Below are 27,756 nucleotides of genomic sequence, written 5' to 3'. Positions count from 1 at the left end.
GGTACTGTGTTTATAATGTCTGGTACCATGTTTATAATGTCTGGTACCATGTTTATAATGTCTGGTACTGTGTTTATAATGTCTGGTACCGTGTTTATAATGTCTGGTACTGTGTTTATAATGTCTGGTACCGTGTTTATAATGTCTGGTACCGTGTTTATAATGTCTGGTACCATGTTTATAATGTGATGACCGTGTTTATAATGTCTATCGTGTTTGTCATGTGAATTATCGTAATTTCACCACTAGAGGGGACGAGGGAACACTAATCATTATGGATGTATATATATCTGCATGTCTTTAGGGGGGGGGGTTGTAAATTGGCTAATGATAAATCAATATCATGGTTTCTTTACTTTGTTCATGTCTATATGCGTATAATCTCGGATAACCCAGGACTAAAATCTTGTATAATTTGGTCAGATAATCGATTACCATTTATTTTCACGTCGTCTGGCCACATTAGATTATTGTGCGCATTATCTGGGACAAAATTCAAACTAAAAAAACGTTGTATCCTGAGAACTTTGTTCTGAGAATTTCCGGCCCAATCACCAAAGTGTTCTCTCTCTCAATTGCCATGTTTATGTTACCATCTTGCTTCTCTTATTTGTTTCTTATCGAAACATTTCAATTTGGGCATGTTCATACAGGCCACTTCCCCTGAGTGTAAAGGGTTAAGACTATCATGGATGATTATAATAGCTTAGTGTATGAATTGTGTAGTTACATTTCTCCATCCTCATCCCTCAGCTGGTTACCAAAAAAAGTGACCTCTTTGTTGGGGTGTCCTCTTTGATGTTGCTTAAATCCCAGATTGCTCCTTTAGTTAAAGTACAGTATTTTTATGGTATGAAAAAAAGCTGTTTTCTGACAAATAAGTCCACAGTCACAAAGGAAGTGTATGTAGGCCGACATGTTTTTAATCAATGCTCAACATTTCACCATGAAAATCATATTTTATGAAACACAGGAAATTGACAAGACTTTGGTCTTGTTTATTCAGCCTCTTTTCCCTGTAAGAAGAAAGAAATAACAGAATGGATCAGTATTAATAATGAACATGATAATTATATCAACACTTGGTAATAACAGAATGGATCAGTATTAATAATGAACATGATAATTATATCAACACTTGGTAATAACAGAATGGATCAGTATTAATAATGAACATGATAATTATATCAACACTTGGTAATAACAGAATAACAGAATGGATCAGTATTAATAATGAACATGATAATTATATCAACACTTGGAAATAACAGAATGGATCAGTATTAATAATGAACATGATAATTATATCAACACTTGGTAATAACAGAATGGATCAGTATTAATAATGAACATGATAATTATATCAACACTTGGTAATAACAGAATGGATCAGTATTAATAATGAACATGATAATTATATCAACACTTGGTAATAACAGAATGGATCAGTATTAATAATGAACATGATAATTATATCAACACTTGGTAATAACAGAATGGATCAGTATTAATAATGAACATGATAATTATATCAACACTTGGTAATAACAGAATGGATCAGTATTAATAATGAACATGATAATTATATCAACACTTGGTAATAACAGAATGGATCAGTATTAATAATGAACATGATAAATATATCAACACTTGGTAATAACAGAATGGATCAGTATTAATAATGAACATGATAATTATATCAACACTTGGTAATAACAGAATGGATCAGTATTAATAATGAACATGATAAATATATCAACACTTGGTAATAACAGAATGGATCAGTATTAATAATGAACATGATAATTATATCAACACTTGGTAATAACAGAATGCATCAAGTATTTAAGACTCTGTGCTCAGCTTGATTTTTCATTAACCTTTTATAAAGAAAAATGTATTTTAACCTGTCCTGAATTTTATCTCAGTGATCTTAAATACATTTGAGTAATTGTAAAACATCAGTATTGACCTCTGTGAAGAATGAATCATAGGTGGTGTTGATGTGGTCATGTTTGAACATCAGTCAGGTGTAGGTTTAGCAGCAGTTCTGTACCTTTCCAGAGTCACGGGTCTTGGCTCTGAGCTTGTTGACCTGAGTCTCAGCGATGTCAGCACGCTCCTCAGCCTCTTCCAGCTCATTCTGAACCTTCCGGAACTTAGACATGTGCTGGTTGGATGCTTCCTCCTGGGTGAGGAAAAGAGACGAGAGCATAACATCAGTATTGAAAGTTTGGAGTTTCAGGTACCAAATTAATATATATTTTTAAAATGTATTTTAACGTTTTTATTTATTGACATATTTAGGATAGCATTGTACAGTATATATAGGGAGATGGATGATACAGAAGAGAAAGTGAGTGGTGGAACAGAGGATCAATCTGCTGCTTCCAGGGCCATGTGATCCAGGAGAGTCAGCACCACCTCTCTACTTTAAAATGTTACACATAGGAAGAGTCACTGTGCGTACATTTCTTCAGCAATTACTTGCACTATCAACTGAGTGATGTTGACGGTTGTGCAGTAACAACACTTCAACTAAACTGACTAAACTTGTGTAATGTCTACTAGGGAATGTAACCTTTCAGAGTATTTGACTAAGTCTGTGACTCACCGCTTCCTCAGCCTGCCTCTTGTAGGCCTTCACTTTCATCTGCAGCTTATCTACCAGGTCCTGAAGTCTGGCAACGTTCTTCTTATCCTCCTCAGTCTGTGGGAGAAGTTACAAGAATCAATAGTCCATAGTTTAACACACAAACCAGTGTGCTTTAGTGTGTGAAGAATGCACTTTCTCTTACCTGGTAAGTGAGCTCCTTGACTCTGCGCTCATACTTGCGGACTCCCTTGACCGCGTCTACACCTCTTCTCTGCTCGGCCTCCACCTCAGTCTCGAGCTCACGCACCTTTGTGGAAGAAATAAAGGTCGGCATTTATGTGAGGTGGTGAAGTCAGACATAACAAATGTTTGTAAAACAGAGGAATCTTCTACTGGTCAAGAAGTGTTGTCTGCTCCTATGAACTTTTACGATTTTAATTAAACAACTACTTTTCATGATGTAGGTGGGTGATTGAGAGAAAAAGCCATTACACAATACCCCTGTTCATTTTCATATGATCAAATACACTTCCAGCAATCTGTTTTTCAATCCACCCTGCTGTTAACTCACCCTGGACTCCAGTTTCTGGAGCTGCTTCTTGCCTCCCTTCATGGCCAGATTCTCAGCCTCATCCAGACGGTGCTGCAGGTCCTTGACTGTGACCTCCAGGTTCTTCTTCATCCTCTCCAGGTGAGAGCTGGTGTCCTGCTCCTTCTTCAGCTCCTCAGCCATCATGGCCGCCTGGAATGTTAGTTAGTTTCATTTATGCACCAACTGGCACCAATCATAAAGCTCATTTGGGATCTTTGGTGTGGTTAAACCAGCCCAGCGACTGCTGGCCCTTGGGGACAAATCAAGTTGATGTAATTCAAGGACTCACGTCAGTGATGGCCTTCTTGGCCTTCTCCTCTGCATTCCTGGCCTCCTGGACGATGTCGTCCACCTCTCCCTGCACCTGAACCAGGTCAGTCTCCAGCTTCTTCTTGGTGTTCGCAAGGCTGGTGTTCTGAAGGAGGAAACAAGGCGATTTGTTTGACTCCCAAGAGAACTTACAAGTGAGATAGAGAAAGTCACAAGGCTGAAGTCATGAAAATGTAAACGGTTTGCTTGGTTGAGTTTCATTAGAAATGGCTTTTGACCCGTACCTGGGAGTGCAGCAGTCCAACACGTTCGCTGGCGTCCACCAGCTCAGTCTCAGCCACTTTGCGGCCTCTCTCTGTCTGCTCCAGAGCTACTCTCAGCTCCTCGATTTCAGCCACCATCAGACCGTTTCTGCGCTCCACCATGGCTGCCTGCTCCTTCATGTCTTCTGCGGCGCGGACGGCATCATCAAGGTGCAATTGGGCATCCTGGGGTTCACAATTACATAGTATCATTAGACTTGTGGAAGTAGGGGCGATAGGATTGGTAATAAGGGGGAATGGGGGATAACTAGTCAGTTGTACAACTGACTGCCTTCAACTGAAATGTGTCTTCTGCAATTAACCTAAACTCCTCTGATTCAGAGAGGTTAAGGGGTCTGCCTTAATCGACATCCACGTCATCCGCGCCCAGGGAACAGTGGGTTAATTGCCTTGCTCAGGGGAACAGTGGGTTAACTGCCTTGCTCAGGGGAACAGTGGGTTAACTGCCTTGCTCAGGGGCAGAATGACAGATCCAGCAACCTGTTGGTTACTGGCCCAACGCTCAAACCACTAGTCTACCTAGCTAGGTTCATTGGTAAAAATGTCCCCGATATCCCTACAGTATATATTAGTCCACTCTAATATCCCTACAGTATATTAGTCTACTCTAATATCCCAACCTTCCTACAGTATATTAGTCTACTCTAATATCCCTACCTTCCTACAGTATATTAGTCTACTCTAATATCCCAACCTTCCTACAGTATATTAGTCTACTCTAATATCCCAACCTTCCTACAGTATATTAGTCTACTCTAATATCCCAACCTTCCTACAGTATATTAGTCTACTCTAATATCCCTACAGTATATTAGTCTACTCTAATATCCCAACCTTCCTACAGTATATTAGTCTACTCTAATATCCCTACAGTATATTAGTCTACTCTAATATCCCTACAGTATATTAGTCTACTCTAATATCCCAACCTTCCTACAGTATATTAGTCTACTCTAATATCCCTACAGTATATTAGTCTACTCTAATATCCCTACCTTCCTACAGTATATTAGTCTACTCTAATATCCCTACAGTATATTAGTCTACTCTAATATCCCTACAGTATATTAGTCTACTCTAATATCCCTACCTTCCTACAGTATATTAGTCTACTCTAATATCCCAACCTTCCTACAGTATATTAGTCTACTCTAATATCCCTACAGTATATTAGTCTACTCTAATATCCCTACAGTATATTAGTCTACTCTAATATCCCAACCTTCCTACAGTATATTAGTCTACTCTAATATCCCTACAGTATATTAGTCTACTCTAATATCCCAACCTTCCTACAGTATATTAGTCTACTCTAATATCCCTACCTTCCTACAGTATATTAGTCCACTCTAATATCCCTACAGTATATTAGTCTACTCTAATATCCCTACCTTCCTACAGTATATTAGTCTACTCTAATATCCCAACCTTCCTACAGTATATTAGTCTACTCTAATATCCCAACCTTCCTACAGTATATTAGTCTACTCTAATATCCCTACAGTATATTAGTCTACTCTAATATCCCTACCTTCCTACAGTATATTAGTCCACTCTAATATCCCTACCTTCCTACAGTATATTAGTCTACTCTAATATCCCTACCTTCCTACAGTATATTAGTCTACTCTAATATCCCAACCTTCCTACAGTATATTAGTCTACTCTAATATCCCTACAGTATATTGGTCTACTCTAATATCCCAACCTTCCTACAGTATATTAGTCTACTCTAATATCCCTACAGTATATTAGTCTACTCTAATATCCCAACCTTCCTACAGTATATTAGTCTACTCTAATATCCCTACCTTCCTACAGTATATTAGTCTACTCTAATATCCCAACCTTCCTACAGTATATTAGTCCACTCTAATATCCCTACAGTATATTAGTCTACTCTAATATCCCAACCTTCCTACAGTATATTAGTCTACTCTAATATCCCTACAGTATATTAGTCTACTCTAATATCCCAACCTTCCTACAGTATATTAGTCTACTCTAATATCCCTACCTTCCTACAGTATATTAGTCTACTCTAATATCCCAACCTTCCTACAGTATATTAGTCCACTCTAATATCCCTACAGTATATTAGTCTACTCTAATATCCCAACCTTCCTACAGTATATTAGTCTACTCTAATATCCCTACAGTATATTAGTCCACTCTAATATCCCTACCTTCCTACAGTATATTAGTCCACTCTAATATCCCTACCTTCCTACAGTATATTAGTCTACTCTAATATCCCAACCTTCCTACAGTATATTAGTCCACTCTAATATCCCTACCTTCCTACAGTATATTAGTCTACTCTAATATCCCTACAGTATATTAGTCTACTCTAATATCCCTACCTTCCTACAGTATATTAGTCCACTCTAATATCCCTACCTTCCTACAGTATATTAGTCTACTCTAATATCCCAACCTTCCTACAGTATATTAGTCCACTCTAATATCCCTACCTTCCTACAGTATATTAGTCTACTCTAATATCCCTACAGTATATTAGTCTACTCTAATATCCCTACCTTCCTACAGTATATTAGTCCACTCTAATATCCCTACCTTCCTACAGTATATTAGTCCACTCTAATATCCCTACCTTCCTACAGTATATTAGTCTACTCTAATATCCCAACCTTCCTACAGTATATTAGTCTACTCTAATATCCCTACAGTATATTAGTCTACTCTAATATCCCTACCTTCCTACAGTATATTAGTCTACTCTAATATCCCTACCTTCCTACAGTATATTAGTCTACTCTAATATCCCAACCTTCCTACAGTATATTAGTCTACTCTAATATCCCAACCTTCCTACAGTATATTAGTCCACTCTAATATCCCTACAGTATATTAGTCTACTCTAATATCCCAACCTTCCTACAGTATATTAGTCTACTCTAATATCCCTACAGTATATTAGTCTACTCTAATATCCCAACCTTCCTACAGTATATTAGTCTACTCTAATATCCCTACAGTATATTAGTCTACTCTAATATCCCAACCTTCCTACAGTATATTAGTCCACTCTAATATCCCTACAGTATATTAGTCTACTCTAATATCCCAACCTTCCTACAGTATATTAGTCTACTCTAATATCCCTACCTTCCTACAGTATATTAGTCTACTCTAATATCCCTACAGTATATTAGTCCACTCTAATATCCCTACAGTATATTAGTCCACTCTAATATCCCTACAGTATATTAGTCCACTCTAATATCCCTACCTTCCTACAGTATATTAGTCTACTCTAATATCCCTACAGTATATTAGTCCACTCTAATATCCCTACAGTATATTAGTCTACTCTAATATCCCTACAGTATATTAGTCCACTCTAATATCCCTACCTTCCTACAGTATATTAGTCCACTCTAATATCCCTACAGTATATTAGTCCACTCTAATATCCCTACAGTATATTAGTCTACTCTAATATCCCTACAGTATATTAGTCCACTCTAATATCCCTACAGTATATTAGTCTACTCTAATATCCCTACAGTATATTAGTCCACTCTAATATCCCTACCTTCCTACAGTATATTAGTCCACTCTAATATCCCTACCTTCCTACAGTATATTAGTCTACTCTAATATCCCTACAGTATATTAGTCCACTCTAATATCCCTACCTTCCTACAGTATATTAGTCTACTCTAATATCCCTACAGTATATTAGTCCACTCTAATATCCCTACCTTCCTACAGTATATTAGTCTACTCTAATATCCCTACAGTATATTAGTCCACTCTAATATCCCTACCTTCCTACAGTATATTAGTCCACTCTAATATCCCTACAGTATATTAGTCCACTCTAATATCCCAACCTTCCTACAGTATATTAGTCCACTCTAATATCCCTACAGTATATTAGTCCACTCTAATATCCCTACAGTATATTAGTCTACTCTAATATCCCAACCTTCCTACAGTATATTAGTCTACTCTAATATCCCAACCTTCCTACAGTATATTAGTCTACTCTAATATCCCTACAGTATATTAGTCTACTCTAATATCCCTACCTTCCTACAGTATATTAGTCTACTCTAATATCCCTACCTTCCTACAGTATATTAGTCTACTCTAATATCCCAACCTTCCTACAGTATATTAGTCCACTCTAATATCCCTACAGTATATTAGTCTACTCTAATATCCCTACCTTCCTACAGTATATTAGTCTACTCTAAAATCCCTACAGTATATTAGTCCACTCTAATATCCCTACCTTCCTACAGTATATTAGTCTACTCTAATATCCCAACCTTCCTACAGTATATTAGTCTACTCTAATATCCCTACAGTATATTAGTCCACTCTAATATCCCTACCTTCCTACAGTATATTAGTCTACTCTAATATCCCTACAGTATATTAGTCTACTCTAATATCCCTACAGTATATTAGTCTACTCTAATATCCCTACCTTCCTACAGTATATTAGTCTACTCTAATATCCCTACCTTCCTACAGTATATTAGTCCACTCTAATATCCCAACCTTCCTACAGTATATTAGTCTACTCTAATATCCCTACCTTCCTACAGTATATTAGTCTACTCTAATATCCCTACAGTATATTAGTCCACTCTAATATCCCAACCTTCCTACAGTATATTAGTCCACTCTAATATCCCTACCTTCCTACAGTATATTAGTCTACTCTAATATCCCAACCTTCCTACAGTATATTAGTCTACTCTAATATCCCAACCTTCCTACAGTATATTAGTCTACTCTAATATCCCTACCTTCCTACAGTATATTAGTCTACTCTAATATCCCTACAGTATATTAGTCCACTCTAATATCCCAACCTTCCTACAGTATATTAGTCTACTCTAATATCCCAACCTTCCTACAGTATATTAGTCTACTCTAATATCCCTACCTTCCTACAGTATATTAGTCTACTCTAATATCCCAACCTTCCTACAGTATATTAGTCCACTCTAATATCCCTACAGTATATTAGTCCACTCTAATATCCCTACAGTATATTAGTCTACTCTAATATCCCTACCTTCCTACAGTATATTAGTCTACTCTAAAATCCCTACAGTATATTAGTCCACTCTAATATCCCTACCTTCCTACAGTATATTAGTCTACTCTAATATCCCTACCTTCCTACAGTATATTAGTCTACTCTAATATCCCTACCTTCCTACAGTATATTAGTCTACTCTAATATCCCAACCTTCCTACAGTATATTAGTCTACTCTAATATCCCTACAGTATATTAGTCTACTCTAATATCCCTACCTTCCTACAGTATATTAGTCTACTCTAATATCCCTACAGTATATTAGTCTACTCTAATATCCCTACAGTATATTAGTCTACTCTAATATCCCTACCTTCCTACAGTATATTAGTCTACTCTAATATCCCTACCTTCCTACAGTATATTAGTCCACTCTAATATCCCAACCTTCCTACAGTATATTAGTCTACTCTAATATCCCTACCTTCCTACAGTATATTAGTCTACTCTAATATCCCTACCTTCCTACAGTATATTAGTCTACTCTAATATCCCAACCTTCCTACAGTATATTAGTCTACTCTAATATCCCAACCTTCCTACAGTATATTAGTCTACTCTAATATCCCAACCTTCCTACAGTATATTAGTCTACTCTAATATCCCTACCTTCCTACAGTATATTAGTCTACTCTAATATCCCAACCTTCCTACAGTATATTAGTCTACTCTAATATCCCTACCTTCCTACAGTATATTAGTCTACTCTAATATCCCTACAGTATATTAGTCCACTCTAATATCCCAACCTTCCTACAGTATATTAGTCTACTCTAATATCCCTACCTTCCTACAGTATATTAGTCTACTCTAATATCCCTACAGTATATTAGTCCACTCTAATATCCCTACAGTATATTAGTCTACTCTAATATCCCTACAGTATATTAGTCTACTCTAATATCCCAACCTTCCTACAGTATATTAGTCTACTCTAATATCCCTACCTTCCTACAGTATATTAGTCTACTCTAATATCCCAACCTTCCTACAGTATATTAGTCTACTCTAATATCCCAACCTTCCTACAGTATATTAGTCTACTCTAATATCCCAACCTTCCTACAGTATATTAGTCTACTCTAATATCCCTACAGTATATTAGTCTACTCTAATATCCCAACCTTCCTACAGTATATTAGTCTACTCTAATATCCCTACCTTCCTACAGTATATTAGTCTACTCTAATATCCCTACAGTATATTAGTCCACTCTAATATCCCTACCTTCCTACAGTATATTAGTCTACTCTAATATCCCAACCTTCCTACAGTATATTAGTCTACTCTAATATCCCAACCTTCCTACAGTATATTAGTCTACTCTAATATCCCAACCTTCCTACAGTATATTAGTCTACTCTAATATCCCAACCTTCCTACAGTATATTAGTCTACTCTAATATCCCTACAGTATATTAGTCCACTCTAATATCCCTACCTTCCTACAGTATATTAGTCTACTCTAATATCCCTACCTTCCTACAGTATATTAGTCTACTCTAATATCCCAACCTTCCTACAGTATATTAGTCTACTCTAATATCCCTACCTTCCTACAGTATATTAGTCTACTCTAATATCCCTACAGTATATTAGTCCACTCTAATATCCCAACCTTCCTACAGTATATTAGTCCACTCTAATATCCCTACCTTCCTACAGTATATTAGTCTACTCTAATATCCCTACAGTATATTAGTCTACTCTAATATCCCTACCTTCCTACAGTATATTAGTCTACTCTAATATCCCTACCTTCCTACAGTATATTAGTCTACTCTAATATCCCTACCTTCCTACAGTATATTAGTCTACTCTAATATCCCTACCTTCCTACAGTATATTAGTCTACTCTAATATCCCAACCTTCCTACAGTATATTAGTCCACTCTAATATCCCTACAGTATATTAGTCCACTCTAATATCCCTACCTTCCTACAGTATATTAGTCCACTCTAATATCCCTACAGTATATTAGTCTACTCTAATATCCCTACCTTCCTACAGTATATTAGTCCACTCTAATATCCCAACCTTCCTACAGTATATTAGTCCACTCTAATATCCCTACCTTCCTACAGTATATTAGTCTACTCTAATATCCCAACCTTCCTACAGTATATTAGTCCACTCTAATATCCCTACCTTCCTACAGTATATTAGTCTACTCTAATATCCCAACCTTCCTACAGTATATTAGTCCAGTCTATTACATTCCTCTGATATATTATTTTCTACTGATTCACGAACAAATCCCTCCCTGATGTCCAAGTCCCTTTACCTTGAACTGTCCCTGGACGTTCCTCAGCTGTTTCTGGGCCTCAGCGGCCTGCCTGTTGGCGTGGCTCAGCTGGATCTCCATCTCGTTCAGGTCTCCCTCCATCTTCTTCTTCACCCTCAGGGCATCATTCCTGCTCCTGACCTCAGAGTCCAGGGTGCTCTGCATGGAGTCAACCACCCTCTGGCTGTTCCTCTTGATCTGCTCCATCTCCTCGTCCTTCTCAGCGATCTTCCTGTCCACCTCACCCTTGATCTGGTTCAGCTCCAGCTGCACACGCAGAATCTTGGATTCCTCGTGCTCCAGTGTGCCCTGAACGAAGAGAAGCTGTCAGTCAAATCAATCCTTCACTCAGCTCCGCCCCCCTTGGTTACTGTTGCAACCTCAGACAATGTTTTCCTGGGAAGCCCAATTCCCCATTCAGACCACTGGAATAAACCCCTTACAATAATCTCAAACTGTGTTTTTATATACACAATGAAATTAAACACTACCCCTCAGGTATGTTGTGTTGGTCAGCTGCTTCAAAGGGAATCCTGGTCAAATCATTTTTGTAGTGTGGCCACTGAATGGCTCTGAATTCAGTGCCAGCATGCAGTCAAAGCCATAACTACTTTTGGAACTAACTAGTGGTCTCAAATCATATCCTGAAGTTTAAATCAGATGGGAGATGTATTCATAAGATGACTAAGTGAGCTAGCCAATGTACATGATCATATAAGTTATATGGCTAGCTAGCAACGTTTGGTGGTCTATGAGACAGAGCTAGCTAACCAAGTGAGCTAGCAAACAATGCAACAAAAGCATAATATCGGATTCACTCCATCAACAGGCTCTGCATTTCAGGATTCAAGTAGCAAGTCCCCCTGGTGCACTGTTCAATTATTAAACTTTAGTTTTATTTTAAGAAAACTCTGTTTCTGTTTTCTTTTTCTACTGGTTTTCATGTGTTTGAAACAAGAGCTTGTTCGATGTGTCCGACTCAACGATAGTTGCTATCCATTGGAGAACAGGGATTGGTTGCCCACAAACGTTAGGGCGGAGCTTAGCGAAGGGTCAGGACGTTTGGATGTGCAAAACACAAGGAATTGCATATATATATGACTACAATAAACACCAATAAAAGGGAGCATTGGATTGTAGCTGGCATTGCCAAGTGTAACACTGCTTTTCCAATCAAACAGCTGTAGTTTGTACCTCAGCCTCCTCCAGAGCGGTCTGGATCTCAGACTTCTCTGTCTCCACGGTCTTCTTGGCCTTCTCCAGCTCATGGATGCTCTTGCCAGTCTCTCCGATCTGCTCAGTCAGGTCAGAGATCTCCTCTGCACACACAAACACAGAAGCTGTTGAGACTTGGGAGATTTTCAGTGGATATCACCAATGCACTGAAGTTTATAATGAATCATAATAACAGATAATTAGTTATTGTCTTGCAAATCTAATTGCCACCCCACATCATTGGGTTGTTCAAAGGAATACCAATTACAAGTTCCAAAAATATATATATTTTAAAATATATGTAAAAATTCTGAGATTGTGTAATAGCAATTTGATATAATGTTGATGATTCCAGTCGATTCCATTTTCAAACACTGGTCAAACATCATGCAAAAATAACTGCTGTTAAATGCTCACGTTGCAGGTTCTTGTTCTCTCTCTTCAGAGTCTCCAGATGATCCAGAGCCTCCTCGTAGGAGTTCTTCATCTTGAAGAGTTCAGTGCTCATTGAGCGAGCCTCCTTCTGAGCTCCTTCCAGCTCAGCCTGGCCCTCCTCATACTTCTGCTTCCACTCTGCCAGAACCTGGGGAAATCCATGGGATTTTCATTACAACTCATTGAAAGAGAGTTTTCAATCGGAAATATGCTACAATTCTAATACAACTGATCAAATAGCAGACAGAAAATATCACCCTAGAGTGCGGTTTATAAATGTTCACCTTGTCGAAGTTCCTCTGCTTCTTGTCAAGGTTGGCGGCCATGGCGTTGGCTCTCTCAACGTCAATCATGAGGTCCTCCACCTCTCCCTGCAGTCTCTGCTTGGTCTTCTCCAGGGAGGCACACTTTGAGTTGGTCGCCTCAATGGTCTCCTCAGCCTCCTGCAGACGCTGGGCCAGCTTCTTCCTGTTGGACAACAGCGGGTGGTGTCATGGTGAGTAACTTGTTGTGAAACAAATACTGCACTACATATTGAAGTAACATTTTCTCAGATCCCCAACCAGCCTCACCATCCACAGCCTTTATTTTAGTCTTTACTATTGAGAGCAACTCACTTGGCCTCCTCCAGCTCCTCTGTGCGTTGGATGGCATCAGTTTCATACTTAGTCCTCCACTGAGCCACCTCACTGTTGGCCTTGGACATGCCGCGCTGCAGCTCTGCCTTGGCCTCCTGCTCCTCCTCAAACTGCTCTCTCAGGAGATCACAGTCATGGCGGGCAGACTGGACACCATGGGCCAGTGCGTTTTTAGCCTGAGAGATAAAGAAAGACAAAGAGAGATTAGAGAGGGAGAGTAAAACAGATGACAGTAGAAGTCTCTGAGGGAGGTGTAGAAACAGTCTATGTGTAGATAAAGCTCTAAACTGTGCCTTACCTTGACCTCCTCCTCAATCAGTCTCTTCAGCTCCTCCACCTGCTGGGTGAAGGCCTGTTTGCCTCTGGTCAGCTGAGACACCAGGGCTTCCTTCTCCTCCAGCTGGCGACCAAACTCACCTGCAGGGAAAGAGGAACATCTTGTTATGGGGACTCTGTTCTCGAAGATTGACATTTTATTTTGAGGAATCGTAGTGCAGAAACTGTGTGGACTAAATTTACAGCCCCCGACACATGTTATTGTGTACTACTGAGGTGAACTATATTGGTTTGTTGTTCATTGTTGGAGGTACCATTTTCTGTCAGGAGTCTGGCCCTCTGTCCGCTGATGTCGTTGACCTGGCGAGCATTCTCATCATTCTTAGTCTTGAGCTCGCTCAGCTGGTCCTCAAGAGTACGGCACATCTTCTCCAGATTGCCCTGTTAGTGAAACATATGGGACTGTCAACTTCAGTTTATTGAATGGTAATTTAGCTGACCATCCTCAACACTGCTTGACCAAAACATCACTACTCACCTTAGTCTTGGCGACAGCCTCCATGTTGCTGGAGAGGTCATCAATCTCCATCTTGTACTCGCTCTTCTCCTTCTCCAGCTTCTGCTTGACGCGCTGCAGGTTGTCGATCTGCTCCCCGAGCTCAGCCACACTGTCGGCCTGCTTCTTGCGCAGAGCGGCGGCTGTGGCCTCATGCTGCAGGGTGGACTCTTCAAGATCACGACGCAGCTTCTGGAACTCAGCCTCGCGCTTTTTGTTCATCTCAATCTGAGCAGCAGTGGCGCCTCCAGCCTCCTCCAGTCTCTCGCTGATCTCCTCAAGTTCCCTGGAGAGATCGGCCCTCTGCTTCTCAACCTTGGCCCTGGCAGCACGCTCAGCCTCAATTTCCTCCTCCAGCTCCTCAATACGGGCCTAGAAAACGGGTCAGGAGCAGGGGGAATGAACACTACAATACAGTTGAAACAATTGAACCTCACTACATAATAATAGCATGTACTGTATATTTAGCATAAATGTGTTTATACATAGCCAGCGACACTAACATATTTAATATAGTCATTTGACATTGTCCCATGCAGGAACCAAACTAACAACGGTAAGAAGCAACATCTTTGCATAGATTAGAAGCACCAGCAAGAAGCACCATCTTCCATCTTACTGAGCCATCAGAATCCACCAGGAAGAATGTGTGCTAGTGTAACGGATGTGTAACGGATGAGCTAGTTTGCGGTGGTGCGCGCTAAATAGCGTTTCAATCTGTGACGTCACTTGCTCTGAGACCTTGAAGTAGTTGTTCCCCTTGCTCTGCAAGGGCCGTGGCTTTTGTGGAGCGATGGGTAACGATGCTTCATGGGTGACTGTTGTTGATGTGTGCAGAGGGTCCCTGGTTTGCGCCCGGGTATGGGCAAGGGGACGGTCTAAAGTTATACTGTTACACTACCAGAAGAAATGCATTGGTTATTTTCCTGTACTGGAGCTTAGATCCTCTACTGTACCTGGAGTTCCTTGATCTTCTTCTGCAGCTGAGCTCCCAGAGACTGCTCATCCTCTATCTTGCTGAGGAGCTGGGTGGTCTCAAACTCCTTCCTAACAAACACAAACACGTTTGTTTTGGTTAGACAGTGTAAAAGGAGCCTACAATACCATTCACTTTGCTTGTAAGAATCACATAAGTCTAATTCATAATTACAACAATGAGCCAAGAAGAACCATTATGTTGATCAAGAAGGCAGGGAATACTGTAGTCATTTATTTGTGTTTACTTCTTGATTTTCTCATCAGACTGCTGCTTGTCATTCTCCAGGTCCATTATGGACTCCTGGGCCAGTTTCAGATCTCCCTCCAGCTTTCTCTTGGCTCTCTCAAGGTCCATACGGAGCTTCTTCTCTTGCTCCAGAGAACCCTCAAGCTACAAGATATAAACAGACATGTGTTGGTCAAATCTAAACAACTGTAGATTATATCATCCTGCATACTATCATGGCCAAAATGTCAAACTCCACTCACGTCGTCCACTTGCTGTTCCAGCTTGGTCTTGGCCTTGGTCAGAGTGTTGACTTTGTCCTCCTCTGCCTGCAGGTCGTCCAGTGTCTGCTGGTGGGCCTCTTGGAGGGCTTTCTTCTCCTTGGTCAGCTTGGCAACACTCTCATCCATAGACGCCATCTCCTCTGTCAGGTTTTTAACCTGAAAACGGCCACAACAAAATGTGTTTTTGGTCACTTCACCATAAGTGGTTAAATGGATAATAGAAATGTGTCAACAAGTACTGTACTATAGATTCAACACTAGATGGCCCTGTACTCCATGCCAGTGTGCTGAATGGAAATCATAAACGAGGGGGGAGCAGAACATGTAATGAATTTGGGGAGTCAACCACAACTGAATTTCCACTATTTTGTGTCTTAATTTTTACTGCACTCACAAAAAGACTTGAATTACATTTCTGTTTTGAGTTGATGATTCTTTGGATTATTGTTTGGTTAGACTGTCTACAAGACCTTGTTTTCAGTGGCGTGCTTCTCCTTCTCCACTTTGGCCAAGGTGAGCTCCAGGTCATCAATGTCCTTCTTCAGCTCAGAGCACTCGTCCTCCAGCTTCCTCTTCTTGGCAGTCAACTCAGCATTCATCTCCTCCTCATCCTCCAGCCTCTCAGTCGTCTCTTTGAGTTTGGCCTCCAGCTGGATCTTGCTCTTGATGAGCCCCTCGCACCTTTCCTCCGCATCGTTCAGATTCTCTGAATCCTGGTTTCAGAACAGGAGAAAAAAAAACGGTGTTTTCACTTTGTGTATCAAAATATAGACTTTATTTAGTCAAATAAGTCAGAGCAAATCAATTTAAATGTTTTAAATATAAATAAATACCATGGGCATTTTCTTGAGTTAGTCACATAGCGATTGTGTTAGTGTCTGTGTACTTGTGTGTCTAAATGTGCTCTGATGAGGGTTGTTGCTCACTCACAGATGCGACTTGAAGCGCCAGGTCATTCTTCTCCTGTACCATGGCCACCATCTTCTCCTCCAACTCCTTCTTCTTGGCCAGAGCCTTGGCCAGGTCCGACGTCATCTTCTCATAGTTCTCCTTCATGTTGGCCAGCTCCTTCTCAGTCTCAGCGCTCTGCAGCAGGGGCTTGATCTTGAAGTACAACTTCATCCATGGCCAGGTTTTCACATTCATGAATGAACGGATGTTGTACTGGATGGTGAAGATGGAATCTCTGGTCCACAGAAAGGATAGAGTGACATGGTGAGTGACATGGTGAGTGATATGGTGAGTGACATGGTGAGTGACATGGTGAGTGACATGGTGAGTGACGTGGTGAGTAACGTGGTGAGTGACGTGGTGAGTGACATGGTTAAATATCTCCTCCAGTGTTTTTGTTCTTTACTTTTCCTGTGGAAAACGATATCCCAAGTATAAATACAGTAAAGTACGCACACTAAAGGGTCAAAATATATGTTTTGAATATTTTTTTATATATTTTTTTATACAACTGCAAACTTCAAGGAGTGGCATTCCCAGTATTCCTTAACTGGAAAAGTAAAAAATAAAGTCACTGGATGACGTCTTTAAAGCTACATTCTGCGATTCCGAGAATAACAAAATGGGTACCCCACCACTTTTTGCACACAGCTGAGGAATGAGGCTAGGGAAATGTAATCCCTCTTAAATGTATAGATGGCGCTCTAGATGAAAGAACTGACAGGTGATGTTAAGATCACAAAGCAGTTCATACTATTCCAGAATGAATGGGTAAAAATCACTTATTTAAATAACAATTGAACAGCTTGCTAAATCCCAACCTGCTGCTTTAATAGAATATTATATCATGTACTTTCTCATCCTGAACAACTCACAGCATATTCAGTACACGATCATTATACATTACATGCAGGTGTTTGACAGAATTCTTTGCCAAGATGTCTACTCTTCCTCACCTCCTCTCCATCATCTTGGTGAACTCTCTCCTCATGAGGAATCCACGGCTGAGAGCCTGGACCATGCCGACCAGAGAGGCCAGCTTCTCATCTCTCATCTCCTCCAGGACACCCAGCAGACCGGCTTTGAAGAACACCTGACACAGGTTGACATGGTCAATTATGGAACCAGTCAGGTGGTAACAGATAGAAAGGTTGAATCCAAAGAGAGGAACAAAACCACTAGATTGATTTGAACAACATAAACATTGTAATGCTTACAAACAAACCATGAGATGGGTTGTTAATGAGTTGTAAGTTGTTGTATAGTTGTAGATTAAGAATGTACACTGATATAGATAACTGCAGACATACCATTCTGACATAATGCACAAGATAATGAATTGAGTACAATGTTTCTTCACATTTTTAAGAAATAATTACAAGATGGATAGATCAACTGGAGAGACATTTAATGGTTAGAGTTTAAATTATCATTGAAGTTGTGTTTTAGTTGGCATCTTTTTTGCTGGGGGGTTTTTGACTTACCTTGGTGTGTCCAAACTTGTAGTCCTCGTGATTCACATCAATGGACCCAAGCAGCTTCTCAGAAGCCTTCTTGTTGTCCATGAACTGGCCCTCTGGGATGACACTGGCATTCAGTACTTTGTACCTGAATCAGGAGAAATGTCAAGATGTAATAGGTTGGTTATATTACGTAAAATAATAAGGCTATTCTGATGTTGGGAAAACCCTTAGAGATCATATTTCTGTGTGTGTGCGCGCTCGTGCGTGCGTGTACCTCTGCTTGAAGTCAGCATAGATGATTCTGCTGGGGAAGCCCTTCCTGCAGATCCTGATCCCCTCCAGAACACCATTACACCTGAGCTGGTGGATAACCAGGAAGTTCTCCATCAGACCTGGAAACACAAACCAAGGCTCTTTAAATACTCATAAACAGGTTAAAGACTGGTTTGTTAATTTTACTGATACTGTACTGACAAGATGTCATATTTAACTCAACATCTATTGTACCTGGAGTCTTTGACTCGTTGGGGATCAGGCAGCGTACAAAGTGAGGATGAGTGCTCCTCAAGTTGGTCATCAGCTTATGTAAGTTCTCCTGTAGGAGGGTTACAAACCATGTTCTCAGAAATAATTTCTGATAATCAGTACACGTTTTGAAGGACTGAATATCCACATTTTAAAAGCTCACCCTGAACTGGGAGGACACAGTCTGCATGGAACCACCCTTCTTCTTGCCTCCTTTCTTGGTTGTATCTGTTATAATGGAGAAAAGTTCAATATAATTATAAATGAGAGGGATCTCATGTTATCTTCACACGTATCTTTATGCAAATGCTGCCGATGAGATTGTGTAAAATAACACCTATTGTAGGAGTAAATTAACCCAGTAAATCTTACCCTCAGGTGGGGCAGCGACATACAGGGTCGCCATCAGTTTGACTGAAGACTTCCCGTACAGCTGAAGAACTGAGTCGTTCAGGGGGTCCTTGTTCTTCTCCAGCCAGCCAGTGATGTTGTAGTCCACTGTGCCGGCATAGTGCACCAGGGAGAAGTGGGCCTCTGCCTTGCCTTTGGCTGGCTTGGGCTTCTCAAACGCCTTGGTTTTGCCAAGATGCTGGGCGTACAGCTTGTCCTTGAAGGTAGTGTCTGAAGACTTGGGGAACATGCACTCCTCTTCAAGGATGGAGAAGATGCCCAATGGCTTTACGAAAAGAGATGTACATCATATTAGTGATATTAACATTTAGGATCACATTTATCCCTTTAGCAAGTACGCTATTATCAGAGTATCTTCATTTAGTGGCACAATAGGAAACATATTGAGTTCTCAACAGTCGTACCGTGTGATAATATCTCCATTTGAACTTTGCTGTTGAGGTCCATTATAATCCTGACAGACAGCTTACCTTCTCAATAAGCTCAATGCAGGCAGCCAAGTCCATGCCGAAGTCAATGAAGGCCCAGACGATTCCCTCCTTCTTGTACTCCTCTTGTTCCAGGACGAACATGGTGTGGTTGAAAAACTGTTGCAGTTTCTCATTGGTGAAGTTGATGCACAGCTGCTCCATGCTGTTGTACTGTTGAAGGAATTTCAGAAGTGATCATTTCATCATCATACAAGGCTGTAATCCCTCTCAATCACAACTAATTGTCTTGTTCTGGTCTCAGACTCACGTCAAAGATCTCAAACCCGGCAATGTCGAGCACACCGATGTAGAACTGCCTTGGATTCTTGGTGTCCAACATCTCGTTGATACGGATGACCATCCACAAGAACATCCTCTCATAGATGGACTTGGCCAGAGCCGAGACTGAGTTATTAACCTGCAATGATAATACCTCAAATAAATACATGAGATATTGACCATGTCTAGTGACAAGGTGAAAAGAGCTTGGGGAAAACATCATCACTATTCAAGTAATGTACTCATCACCAACATATTTCTGGTGCTCAGAAAATGGTAGATGCTGTGTTTGGCCGCCTTACCTGAGGCACAGTCTGTCCCTTGGTCACATACTCATTGCCGACCTTCACTCTGGGGTAGCACAGAGCCTTCAGCATCTCAGCTGAGTTCAGGCCCAGCAGGTAGCCGATTTTATCAGCCACTGGAGAGAGAACCAACAACAACAGACTCAGAAACACAAGATCACTTGTTTCTGATGTCACACTGACAAAAGGGTTAGGTTTTGATTTGAACCCACTTCCATCATTTTAAATCATTTCTGGAGGTTGGAAATTGGTCTCCATAAATGATCTCCTGCTGGACTTTGAGGAGGCTCTGTCTATCTTACATTTTGTATTTCTTTGTTTGGGACTGGGACTGGGACTAATGCTTACATATTGTATATCTATGAGTGGGACTGGGACTGGGACTAATGCTTACATATTGTATATCTATGAGTGGGACTGGGACTGGGACTAATGCTTACATATTGTATATCTATGAGTGGGACTGGGACTGGGACTAATGCTTACATATTGTATATCTATGAGTGGGACTGGGACTGGGACTAATGCTTACATATTGTATATCTATGAGTGGGACTGGGACTGGGACTAATGTTTACATATTGTTTATCTATGAGTGGGACTGGGAATGGGACTAATGCTTACATATTGTATATCTATGAGTGGGACTGGGACTAATGCTTACATATTGTATATCTATGAGTGGGACTGGGACTGGGACTAATGCTTACATATTGTATATCTATGAGTGGGACTGGGACTGGGACTAATGCTTACATATTGTATATCTATGAGTGGGACTGGGACTGGGACTAATGTTTACATATTGTATATCTATGAGTGGGACTGGGAATGGGACTAATGCTTACATATTGTATATCTATGAGTGGGACTGGGACTGGGACTAATGCTTACATATTGTATATCTATGAGTGGGACTGGGACTGGGACTAATGCTTACATATTGTATATCTATGAGTGGGACTGGGAATGGGACTAATGCTTACATATTGTATATCTATGAGTGGGACTGGGACTGGGACTAATGTTTACATATTGTATATCTATGAGTGGGACTGGGAATGGGACTAATGCTTGACATATTGTATATCTATGACTGGGACTGGGAATGGGACTAATGCTTGACATATTGTATATCTATGAGTAGGACTGGGAATGGGACTAATGCTTGACATATTGTATATCTATGACTGGGACTGGAAATGGGACTAATGTTTATATATTGTATATCTATGAGTGGGACTGGGACTAATGCTTTACTTATTGTATATCTATGAGTGGGACTCACCCTCTGTGCCGTCTGGCTCGGCCTGCTCCTCACGCTGCTTCTGCTTGAATTTCAAGTTGCCATGGTGCAGTACAGCTCCTGTCAGCTTGTAGATGCTATTTTTCTCATCATTACTGAAGCCCAGGATTGTAATGGCATCCTGGCATTAGACAGGAAGTACAACAGTGATGAACTGAACGGTAGTTTTCTCACATACAGTACACTACAGTTCTGTGCTCTCAGCAGAACAAATGGGATGGATACATTTGACTGGGTTCTCAGATCCACGTGATTACACTTGACCAACACAGGTAGATGACATCACAAGATACATTTGACACAGTTCCACAGGGACTTAGTGACACTCTCTTGTTGATGTCTTACATGTACAGTATGGGCCTCAAGGTGAAGTGTGAAGGCATGAAGAGTTCCCTGAGGCACATGCCTAACTAACTGTCATCGGACTTTCATAATACCTTTATGTGTTCATTAATTGAATTCACTTAGTCGATTTTATGAGAATTTGTAAGATTCTTATTTGCATAAAATAGACTGAGACCAGTCTTATCAAAATGAGATAATAGTATTTATACTCGGAGCGCGCTGCCATGAAACCACGAACAACAGGTTATGTACAAAATATGACGTCATAGGTTATAAAATGTCCTTCCTCCTATCGACCAGGACAAAACAGGTTCAAAAGTTTATTCCAACCCCCTAGCTTTGCTCGCTCACTCCAGACACAGACTTATCAAGATTCACTTCTGCAATCTTCACCTTCATCCATCACTATTTAGAAGAAAGTTCCAGATGATGGAAAACCCAGGAAAACACTGCTGCCTTATCTGAACATCTCAGAGCTAAGTTGAGTCGGTTCAACCACACGTTAACGATCCTTTCTGCTTACTTAAAACCCACAATCCAGTCCTCCCCAACCTGGTTGGAATGGTGTTTATTATGTTTAATTACCCCCTGTTTCATGCTACACAATCCCTTCCTTATGAATTAACATTATTAATCAGATATGATAACACAGAGTAGAGTTTAATTAGTTACAGTACTATTTAATATATAGATATTGTTTAGTCATTATTCATAAAACTCCTAACACTAACTCAAGGCATTTAGAATCAAACAAACCAATACATGAAAATTCCCAGCAGCCACCAGGTTGGAATTGCACAGTGCATTCAGTGTGTATGGTGGTCCTACCCATTCCATATATATAATATGATGAACCCTTTGTTTGACTCACGTCTGTGGCATCCAGCTCTTCCTTGTCGTTGATGCTGGCCACAGTGATCTGACCCTGACTGCACATGGGGAAGTCGTAGGGGTTGGTGGTGATGAGTGACATTTCTATGGACAACAGAGGATGTCTTGTCAGTTAAATCTCTTAGAATTCTACTGTCCTACCTTTACAGTATCTCTCCTTTACTCAATAGATGGACTCAATGATGTAGTATAAAATAAATTGCATCAACTGAGACTCGTGGACTAGTGCATCACAGTCCATTACTTAATAGATATTTCCCAAAGACCTCACCCATATCTAGATGCCTTGTTACCATGGATGTACTCATTGTAATAGTATTTATAATGGAGGTAGGAAACATTCCCCCTGAACCTCTACTTTGCCTCACCAATAATGTCAGGTTTGTGATTGGTCATCATCTGGAAGAAGATGTGGTAACCTCTCTCATCGGGAAGCTGGAAGGACACTCTGGACTTCTCTAGCAGGTCTGAGAGAGAGAGAGAATATGAGATAAAATGATATGATATGATGATATGCTCTCCGAATAAGAATATGTGTGAAATTAGGAAATCATAGAGAAACAATGAAAATCAACTCACAGGTCTCAATGTCAGCTTTAGCCAGTTTGCTACCTTGGAAGTGAATCCTGATGAATTTACCCTAAAGTAGAGCATGGGGGTTAGAAAGAGGTTAACTAAATACATCTAGCATTTTACTTTGATAGACCCCTTTAAATGTTACAGTTTGTTGGACATCTATTGATACAACAGAAGGGAAATACTGAAATACATTTGTCCAATATTAGATCACTTTCCCAGTGTGCCCTTCATACTTACGAAGCGAGACGAGTTGTCGTTCCTCACTGTCTTGGCATTACCGTAAGCCTCCAGCAGAGGGTTAGCAGCAATGATCTGATCCTCAAGAGACCCCTGATTGAGACAAACACAAGTTGCTCAGAAACTGGTTAAGTGGTAAAGTTAGTTATTCTCGATTGCTTGAACACAGCCCACCAAACTGAAATGTGTTAAAATGGCACTCAGAAGCTGAACATACCTGCATTTTGGTGGGGTCTACTTCCTTCTTGGCACCAGACACTGCAATGGTGGCAAAGTACTGGATGACACGCTTGGTGTTGACAGTCTTTCCTGCACCGGATTCTCCGCTGGTTAATATGACAGAGAATCAGGGGTTTTAGTCACATGTTTGAATGTCAGATTGGCTTTCACTAAGAAATAACAGTGAAAAATTCACTGTTTTCCTACATAAATTAACAAATACTCATCAACTAACTTCTATGCGTAGCCTAATCCATTCATAATGTCATGTATTTTCATCACACCCAAGTGTCCCAACATATTGCAGTAGAAACCCTTTCTCAAGTGAGATTTTAGTAAACAACTTACGTAATCAGGACGGACTGGTTCTCCTGGTCTGTAACAAAACAACATATTGATTATCATACTCAAGCAACATTATGGGGACATTCATAGCATCATCATGGATTTCATTTTGGAACCTTTTCCATTCAAGGCCAGTCAAATCAGATATTACCAGCAAACTGTTCTAACGTTGACTAGAAAACAGTAGATACATCTCTAAAACATATTTTAACTTCCTTCCTTCCATCCATCCATCCATCCATCCATCCATCCATCCATCCATCCATCCATCCATCCATCCATCCATCCATCCATCCATCCTTCCATTAGACCTCATACCAATCTGCATGAACTGAAAGGCGTTGTCAGAGACAGAGAAGATATGGGGTGGAGCCTCCATCCTCTTCTTCCCTCTGTAGGCGTTAACAACCTCCATGTCGTACACAGGAAGCCACTTGTAGGGGTTCACCGTGGCACAGAACAGCCCAGAGTAGGTCTGGATGAACGAGAATAAATTCAATTAGGGGATGAGAACAATCAGATTGACGTTTACCTGGATTTATGTGAGGATGTGGGTGTACTATGGTATAGTAATGTAGGTCTACTGTATTGGTCTGTTTTGGTTTCTACCATGACTTTATGTGTAGTACTGTATGTGTGTGTATGTTTAGACAGGTATCTTACATAGATCATCCATGCTGCATAACGCTCTTTGAGGTTATACAACACAGAGGCTTCATTCAGGTAGGTCATCATGGCCATGTCCTCAATCTTGTCGTACTTAGGGGGGTTCATCTCATAGACATCTGCATCTTTGAACACTTTTCCTTCCTGAAACAGTCAGAAATCTAGATTATACACAGATCAAACTGGACAGGACTGAATGCTTTTAAAAACAAATATATTTTTAAAAAACTGCATTCCCCATTTTTTTTATTTTTTATTTTTTATTTTACCTTTATTTAACCAGGCAAGTCAGTTAAGAACAAACTCTTATTTTCAATGACAGCCTGGGAACAGTGGGTTAACTGGTCTAGGAACAGTGAGTTAACTGGTCTAGGAACAGTGGGTTAACTGGTCTAGGAACAGTGGGTTAACTGTCTGTTCAGGGGCATTTAATCCAACTACTTTGTTATCAACCACTGACACATACATGGTGATACTTAACTAGTCAATATAGAAAATTCAATGCCAATTTTAATTAGCAGCGATAAAAAGGATGTGTTTGAAGGTTATATTCTGCCTCCAAAAAAACTAAGAAATGCTTATTAATCAATATTTTTTGACTTACTTTAATTTGTACAATTGGCATGATAAAAATGAAAAAAGTGTCTGCACAATCTTCAATTCTTTTCAAATCAGGCTTACCTCCTTAGTGCCGTTAGGATTCGTGACTGTCACAGTACACTTTCCTTCAGCCCTGGCAGTGACCAAACCCTTAAGGTAAAGCTCCTTGGTGTCTGCGACATAGCAGGCGTTCTTTGAATCAAAGGGTGCGGTTTGTGCCTCCATCCTCTCCTTCTCAGGCTTACGGAGGTATATGGCAGCCTTGCCGTAGATTTGCATCTCCGCGTCCGTACTCATGGTGACGGATCACTAGGAAAGAGGCGAAACAAGAAACATGATTGACTCTGTGGTGCTTCCTCCACAGTCAACAGAGTTGTGAGGGGTTTCTCTCACAGAACATTTGTTACTTTTCTTATGAAGACTCAAACTATGTCTCACCTTCTTTTTCCCCTTCTACAGATGAATTTGTACTTCTTGGAGAACCCTGGGAAACATTAGGGTAGTGTGAATGAGTCTAAAGCATTATCATTTAGCCCCCGGAGGGCCAGAAAAAATCATTCAACTCAATCATGACAACCTTGTCCAATTAAACTACAGGTGCAACTGGTAACTTTCATTTCCTGGTGACAACTCACTTAACTACACATTCTGAAAAGAATTTGAATAAATACCCCTGAAAACCCAGTTACATTATAAACCAACCCCTCCATTTACAAACAGCAGGAGAACCACTTTTGACCGTAAATGAAATTTACAGATTTGAATAGAAAACACATTTAAAGTTAAGCACAATAAATAAATAAAACATTTTAAATCCACGCCACTTGATTGCATTTTAAAAATCTAACAAGACACATGTAAGATTCTAAGCACACAAAATGTTGGCGAATGTAAACATGTGAAGAGGTGGAGAGAGTCTTACCACAGAGGAAGAAGGTGTCTGACTTATGGATGCTGGGGTCTCAGCCTGCTTATATCTGGTTGAAACTGACAACCAGGCAAAAGTTAATTATGGACCACTCTGGTAAAGGACATGGATTGGATGAGAGACCTCTGTGTTTCTGTGTCTCACTAGCGCCACCAACTCCCAGGAGCGCCACACTCCAATTACATTACTTTTTAATGCAATAGTTGGTTTTAAATTGAATTTCACTGAATTTACGTTCATTAGATCAAATCAAATGTTATTTGTCACATGCGCCAAATACAACAGGACCTTACAGTGAAATGCTGAATACAAGCCCTTAACCAACAATGCAGTTTTAAGAAGAAAAAAATGGTGAAGTAAAAAATAGATCATAATAAAACAATAATTATAATAATATCGTTATGACAATAATTATGACGCTGCCACTCAAATACTGTAATGACACTACAATTGTAATAAAAAATATAATCCTACTTAATTTAGTTACATTTTTGTGGCATTAATCCTTATCAACAGCTTTCTTTATATTAAAAAAAAAAATAGATCTATTATTTTGCTTTCAAACACATCTAAACGGTCTCCTCATGTCACCTCCTGCTTGTGAAGGACTTGGCCGTTACTTCGTGCTTTGCTTAGTTTGATTTGTCACCCTGGTAAAACCATATTGCATTTAGGCTTTCAATTACATCTCATAAAAGTGTTAAACCAACGGTGTAGTTATTTATCTACAGTATGATCTATTGAAGATGCTGCAGGAGCTTTTAATCGTCTCACATGTCAGTTGTCTAAAACGGTCCAGGAGGATTCTCAAGGCTTACATAACATCAGTACAGTATTTAAATCATCTTATCCACTCATGTTTCTGACAGCCAAGTAGCTGCCTCAAACTTTTATTACACTCTGAGGTAAACCGTTTAGCAGCTGGCTTCTATAAAACTCCTTTAAAATGACTATATAGTTACAATAGAGTAACAGATTCCTTGCCATTTCCATGACAGTTTAATGAATCCTTTACATATACAGTTTTAATATCTTTCTAACAGACAGCTGTAGCAACTTGTGAGGGAGCCACAGAGACATTTCTTTAACTTATTTTTAACACGTGATTCAGCAATGTAATGCACACACACACTAGATGTTAATGTATTTAAATGTATGTAAATCCTAAAGTCTTTTGTCTGTAATGTCTTTTTTTGCTTGTGTGTCGGACTCCAGTAAGACTACCTGTCACCATTGGCGTCGGGCCAATAGGGATCCTAATAAATCAAACCAGGAAGTTGTTCTTTCAAGTCAGGCATTTCACATTCTTCAATTATCTATCTCATCTTTGCTTTTATCAAACCTCTGCATTTAATAGTCGTTTAAATGTTCTTTGTGTCTAATATGGTGCAGCCGCATTAATGTTCAATAGGGTGAAACCTTACACAGGGCCGGCCCTAGCCTTTTGGGGCCCTAAGTGAGATTTGGGCCACAGTGGA

At 40.0% G+C, this 27,756-nt stretch overlaps 1 protein-coding gene across 1 annotated transcript; it reads right to left on the bottom strand.

Moving 5' to 3' along the window:
• Nucleotides 1-901: 901 nt before the first annotated feature.
• LOC110519808 (myosin heavy chain, fast skeletal muscle-like) lies at nucleotides 902-26,461 on the bottom strand. Its single transcript, XM_090228794.1, has 41 exons — nucleotides 26,273-26,461; nucleotides 25,789-25,834; nucleotides 25,432-25,659; nucleotides 24,748-24,894; nucleotides 24,403-24,559; nucleotides 24,088-24,115; nucleotides 23,738-23,846; nucleotides 23,521-23,613; nucleotides 23,284-23,344; nucleotides 23,073-23,171; nucleotides 22,685-22,788; nucleotides 21,451-21,589; nucleotides 20,160-20,278; nucleotides 19,847-19,996; nucleotides 19,579-19,749; nucleotides 19,070-19,373; nucleotides 18,861-18,925; nucleotides 18,680-18,767; nucleotides 18,447-18,564; nucleotides 18,194-18,317; nucleotides 17,666-17,802; nucleotides 16,689-16,944; nucleotides 16,229-16,471; nucleotides 15,738-15,914; nucleotides 15,494-15,639; nucleotides 15,227-15,317; nucleotides 14,253-14,642; nucleotides 14,029-14,155; nucleotides 13,737-13,855; nucleotides 13,418-13,614; nucleotides 13,085-13,268; nucleotides 12,783-12,948; nucleotides 12,345-12,469; nucleotides 11,151-11,459; nucleotides 3,743-3,946; nucleotides 3,478-3,603; nucleotides 3,168-3,338; nucleotides 2,799-2,903; nucleotides 2,615-2,710; nucleotides 2,057-2,188; nucleotides 902-1,016 (listed from the first exon to the last, which is right to left on the bottom strand). Exons 3-41 carry the CDS (start codon nucleotides 25,645-25,647, stop codon nucleotides 999-1,001), a joined length of 5,811 nt encoding a protein of 1,936 aa, XP_090084920.1. The 5' UTR covers nucleotides 25,648-25,659; nucleotides 25,789-25,834; nucleotides 26,273-26,461; the 3' UTR covers nucleotides 902-998.
• Between the last annotated feature and the right edge of the window lie 1,295 nt (nucleotides 26,462-27,756).

Source organism: Oncorhynchus mykiss, unplaced genomic scaffold (genome assembly GCF_057628025.1).
Source record: "Oncorhynchus mykiss isolate SJ-2025 unplaced genomic scaffold, ASM5762802v1 scaffold101, whole genome shotgun sequence".
In the NCBI taxonomy this organism is placed as follows: Eukaryota; Metazoa; Chordata; class Actinopteri; order Salmoniformes; family Salmonidae; genus Oncorhynchus; species Oncorhynchus mykiss.
This window is presented reverse-complemented; position numbering and strand designations above follow the sequence as displayed.

Excerpts from the sequence above, each read along its gene's own strand:
- LOC110519808 (XM_090228794.1), bottom strand. The coding sequence starts at position 25,647 with ATGAGTACGGACGCGGAGATGCAAATCTACGGCAAGGCTGCCATATAC. Across the intron at positions 15,640-15,737 it reads TGGAACAGCAAGTGGACGAC|CTTGAGGGTTCTCTGGAGCA; the intron begins GTGAGTGGAGTT and ends TATATCTTGTAG. Across the intron at positions 12,949-13,084 it reads AGCAGAGGAACTTCGACAAG|GTTCTGGCAGAGTGGAAGCA; the intron begins GTGAACATTTAT and ends GGATTTCCCCAG.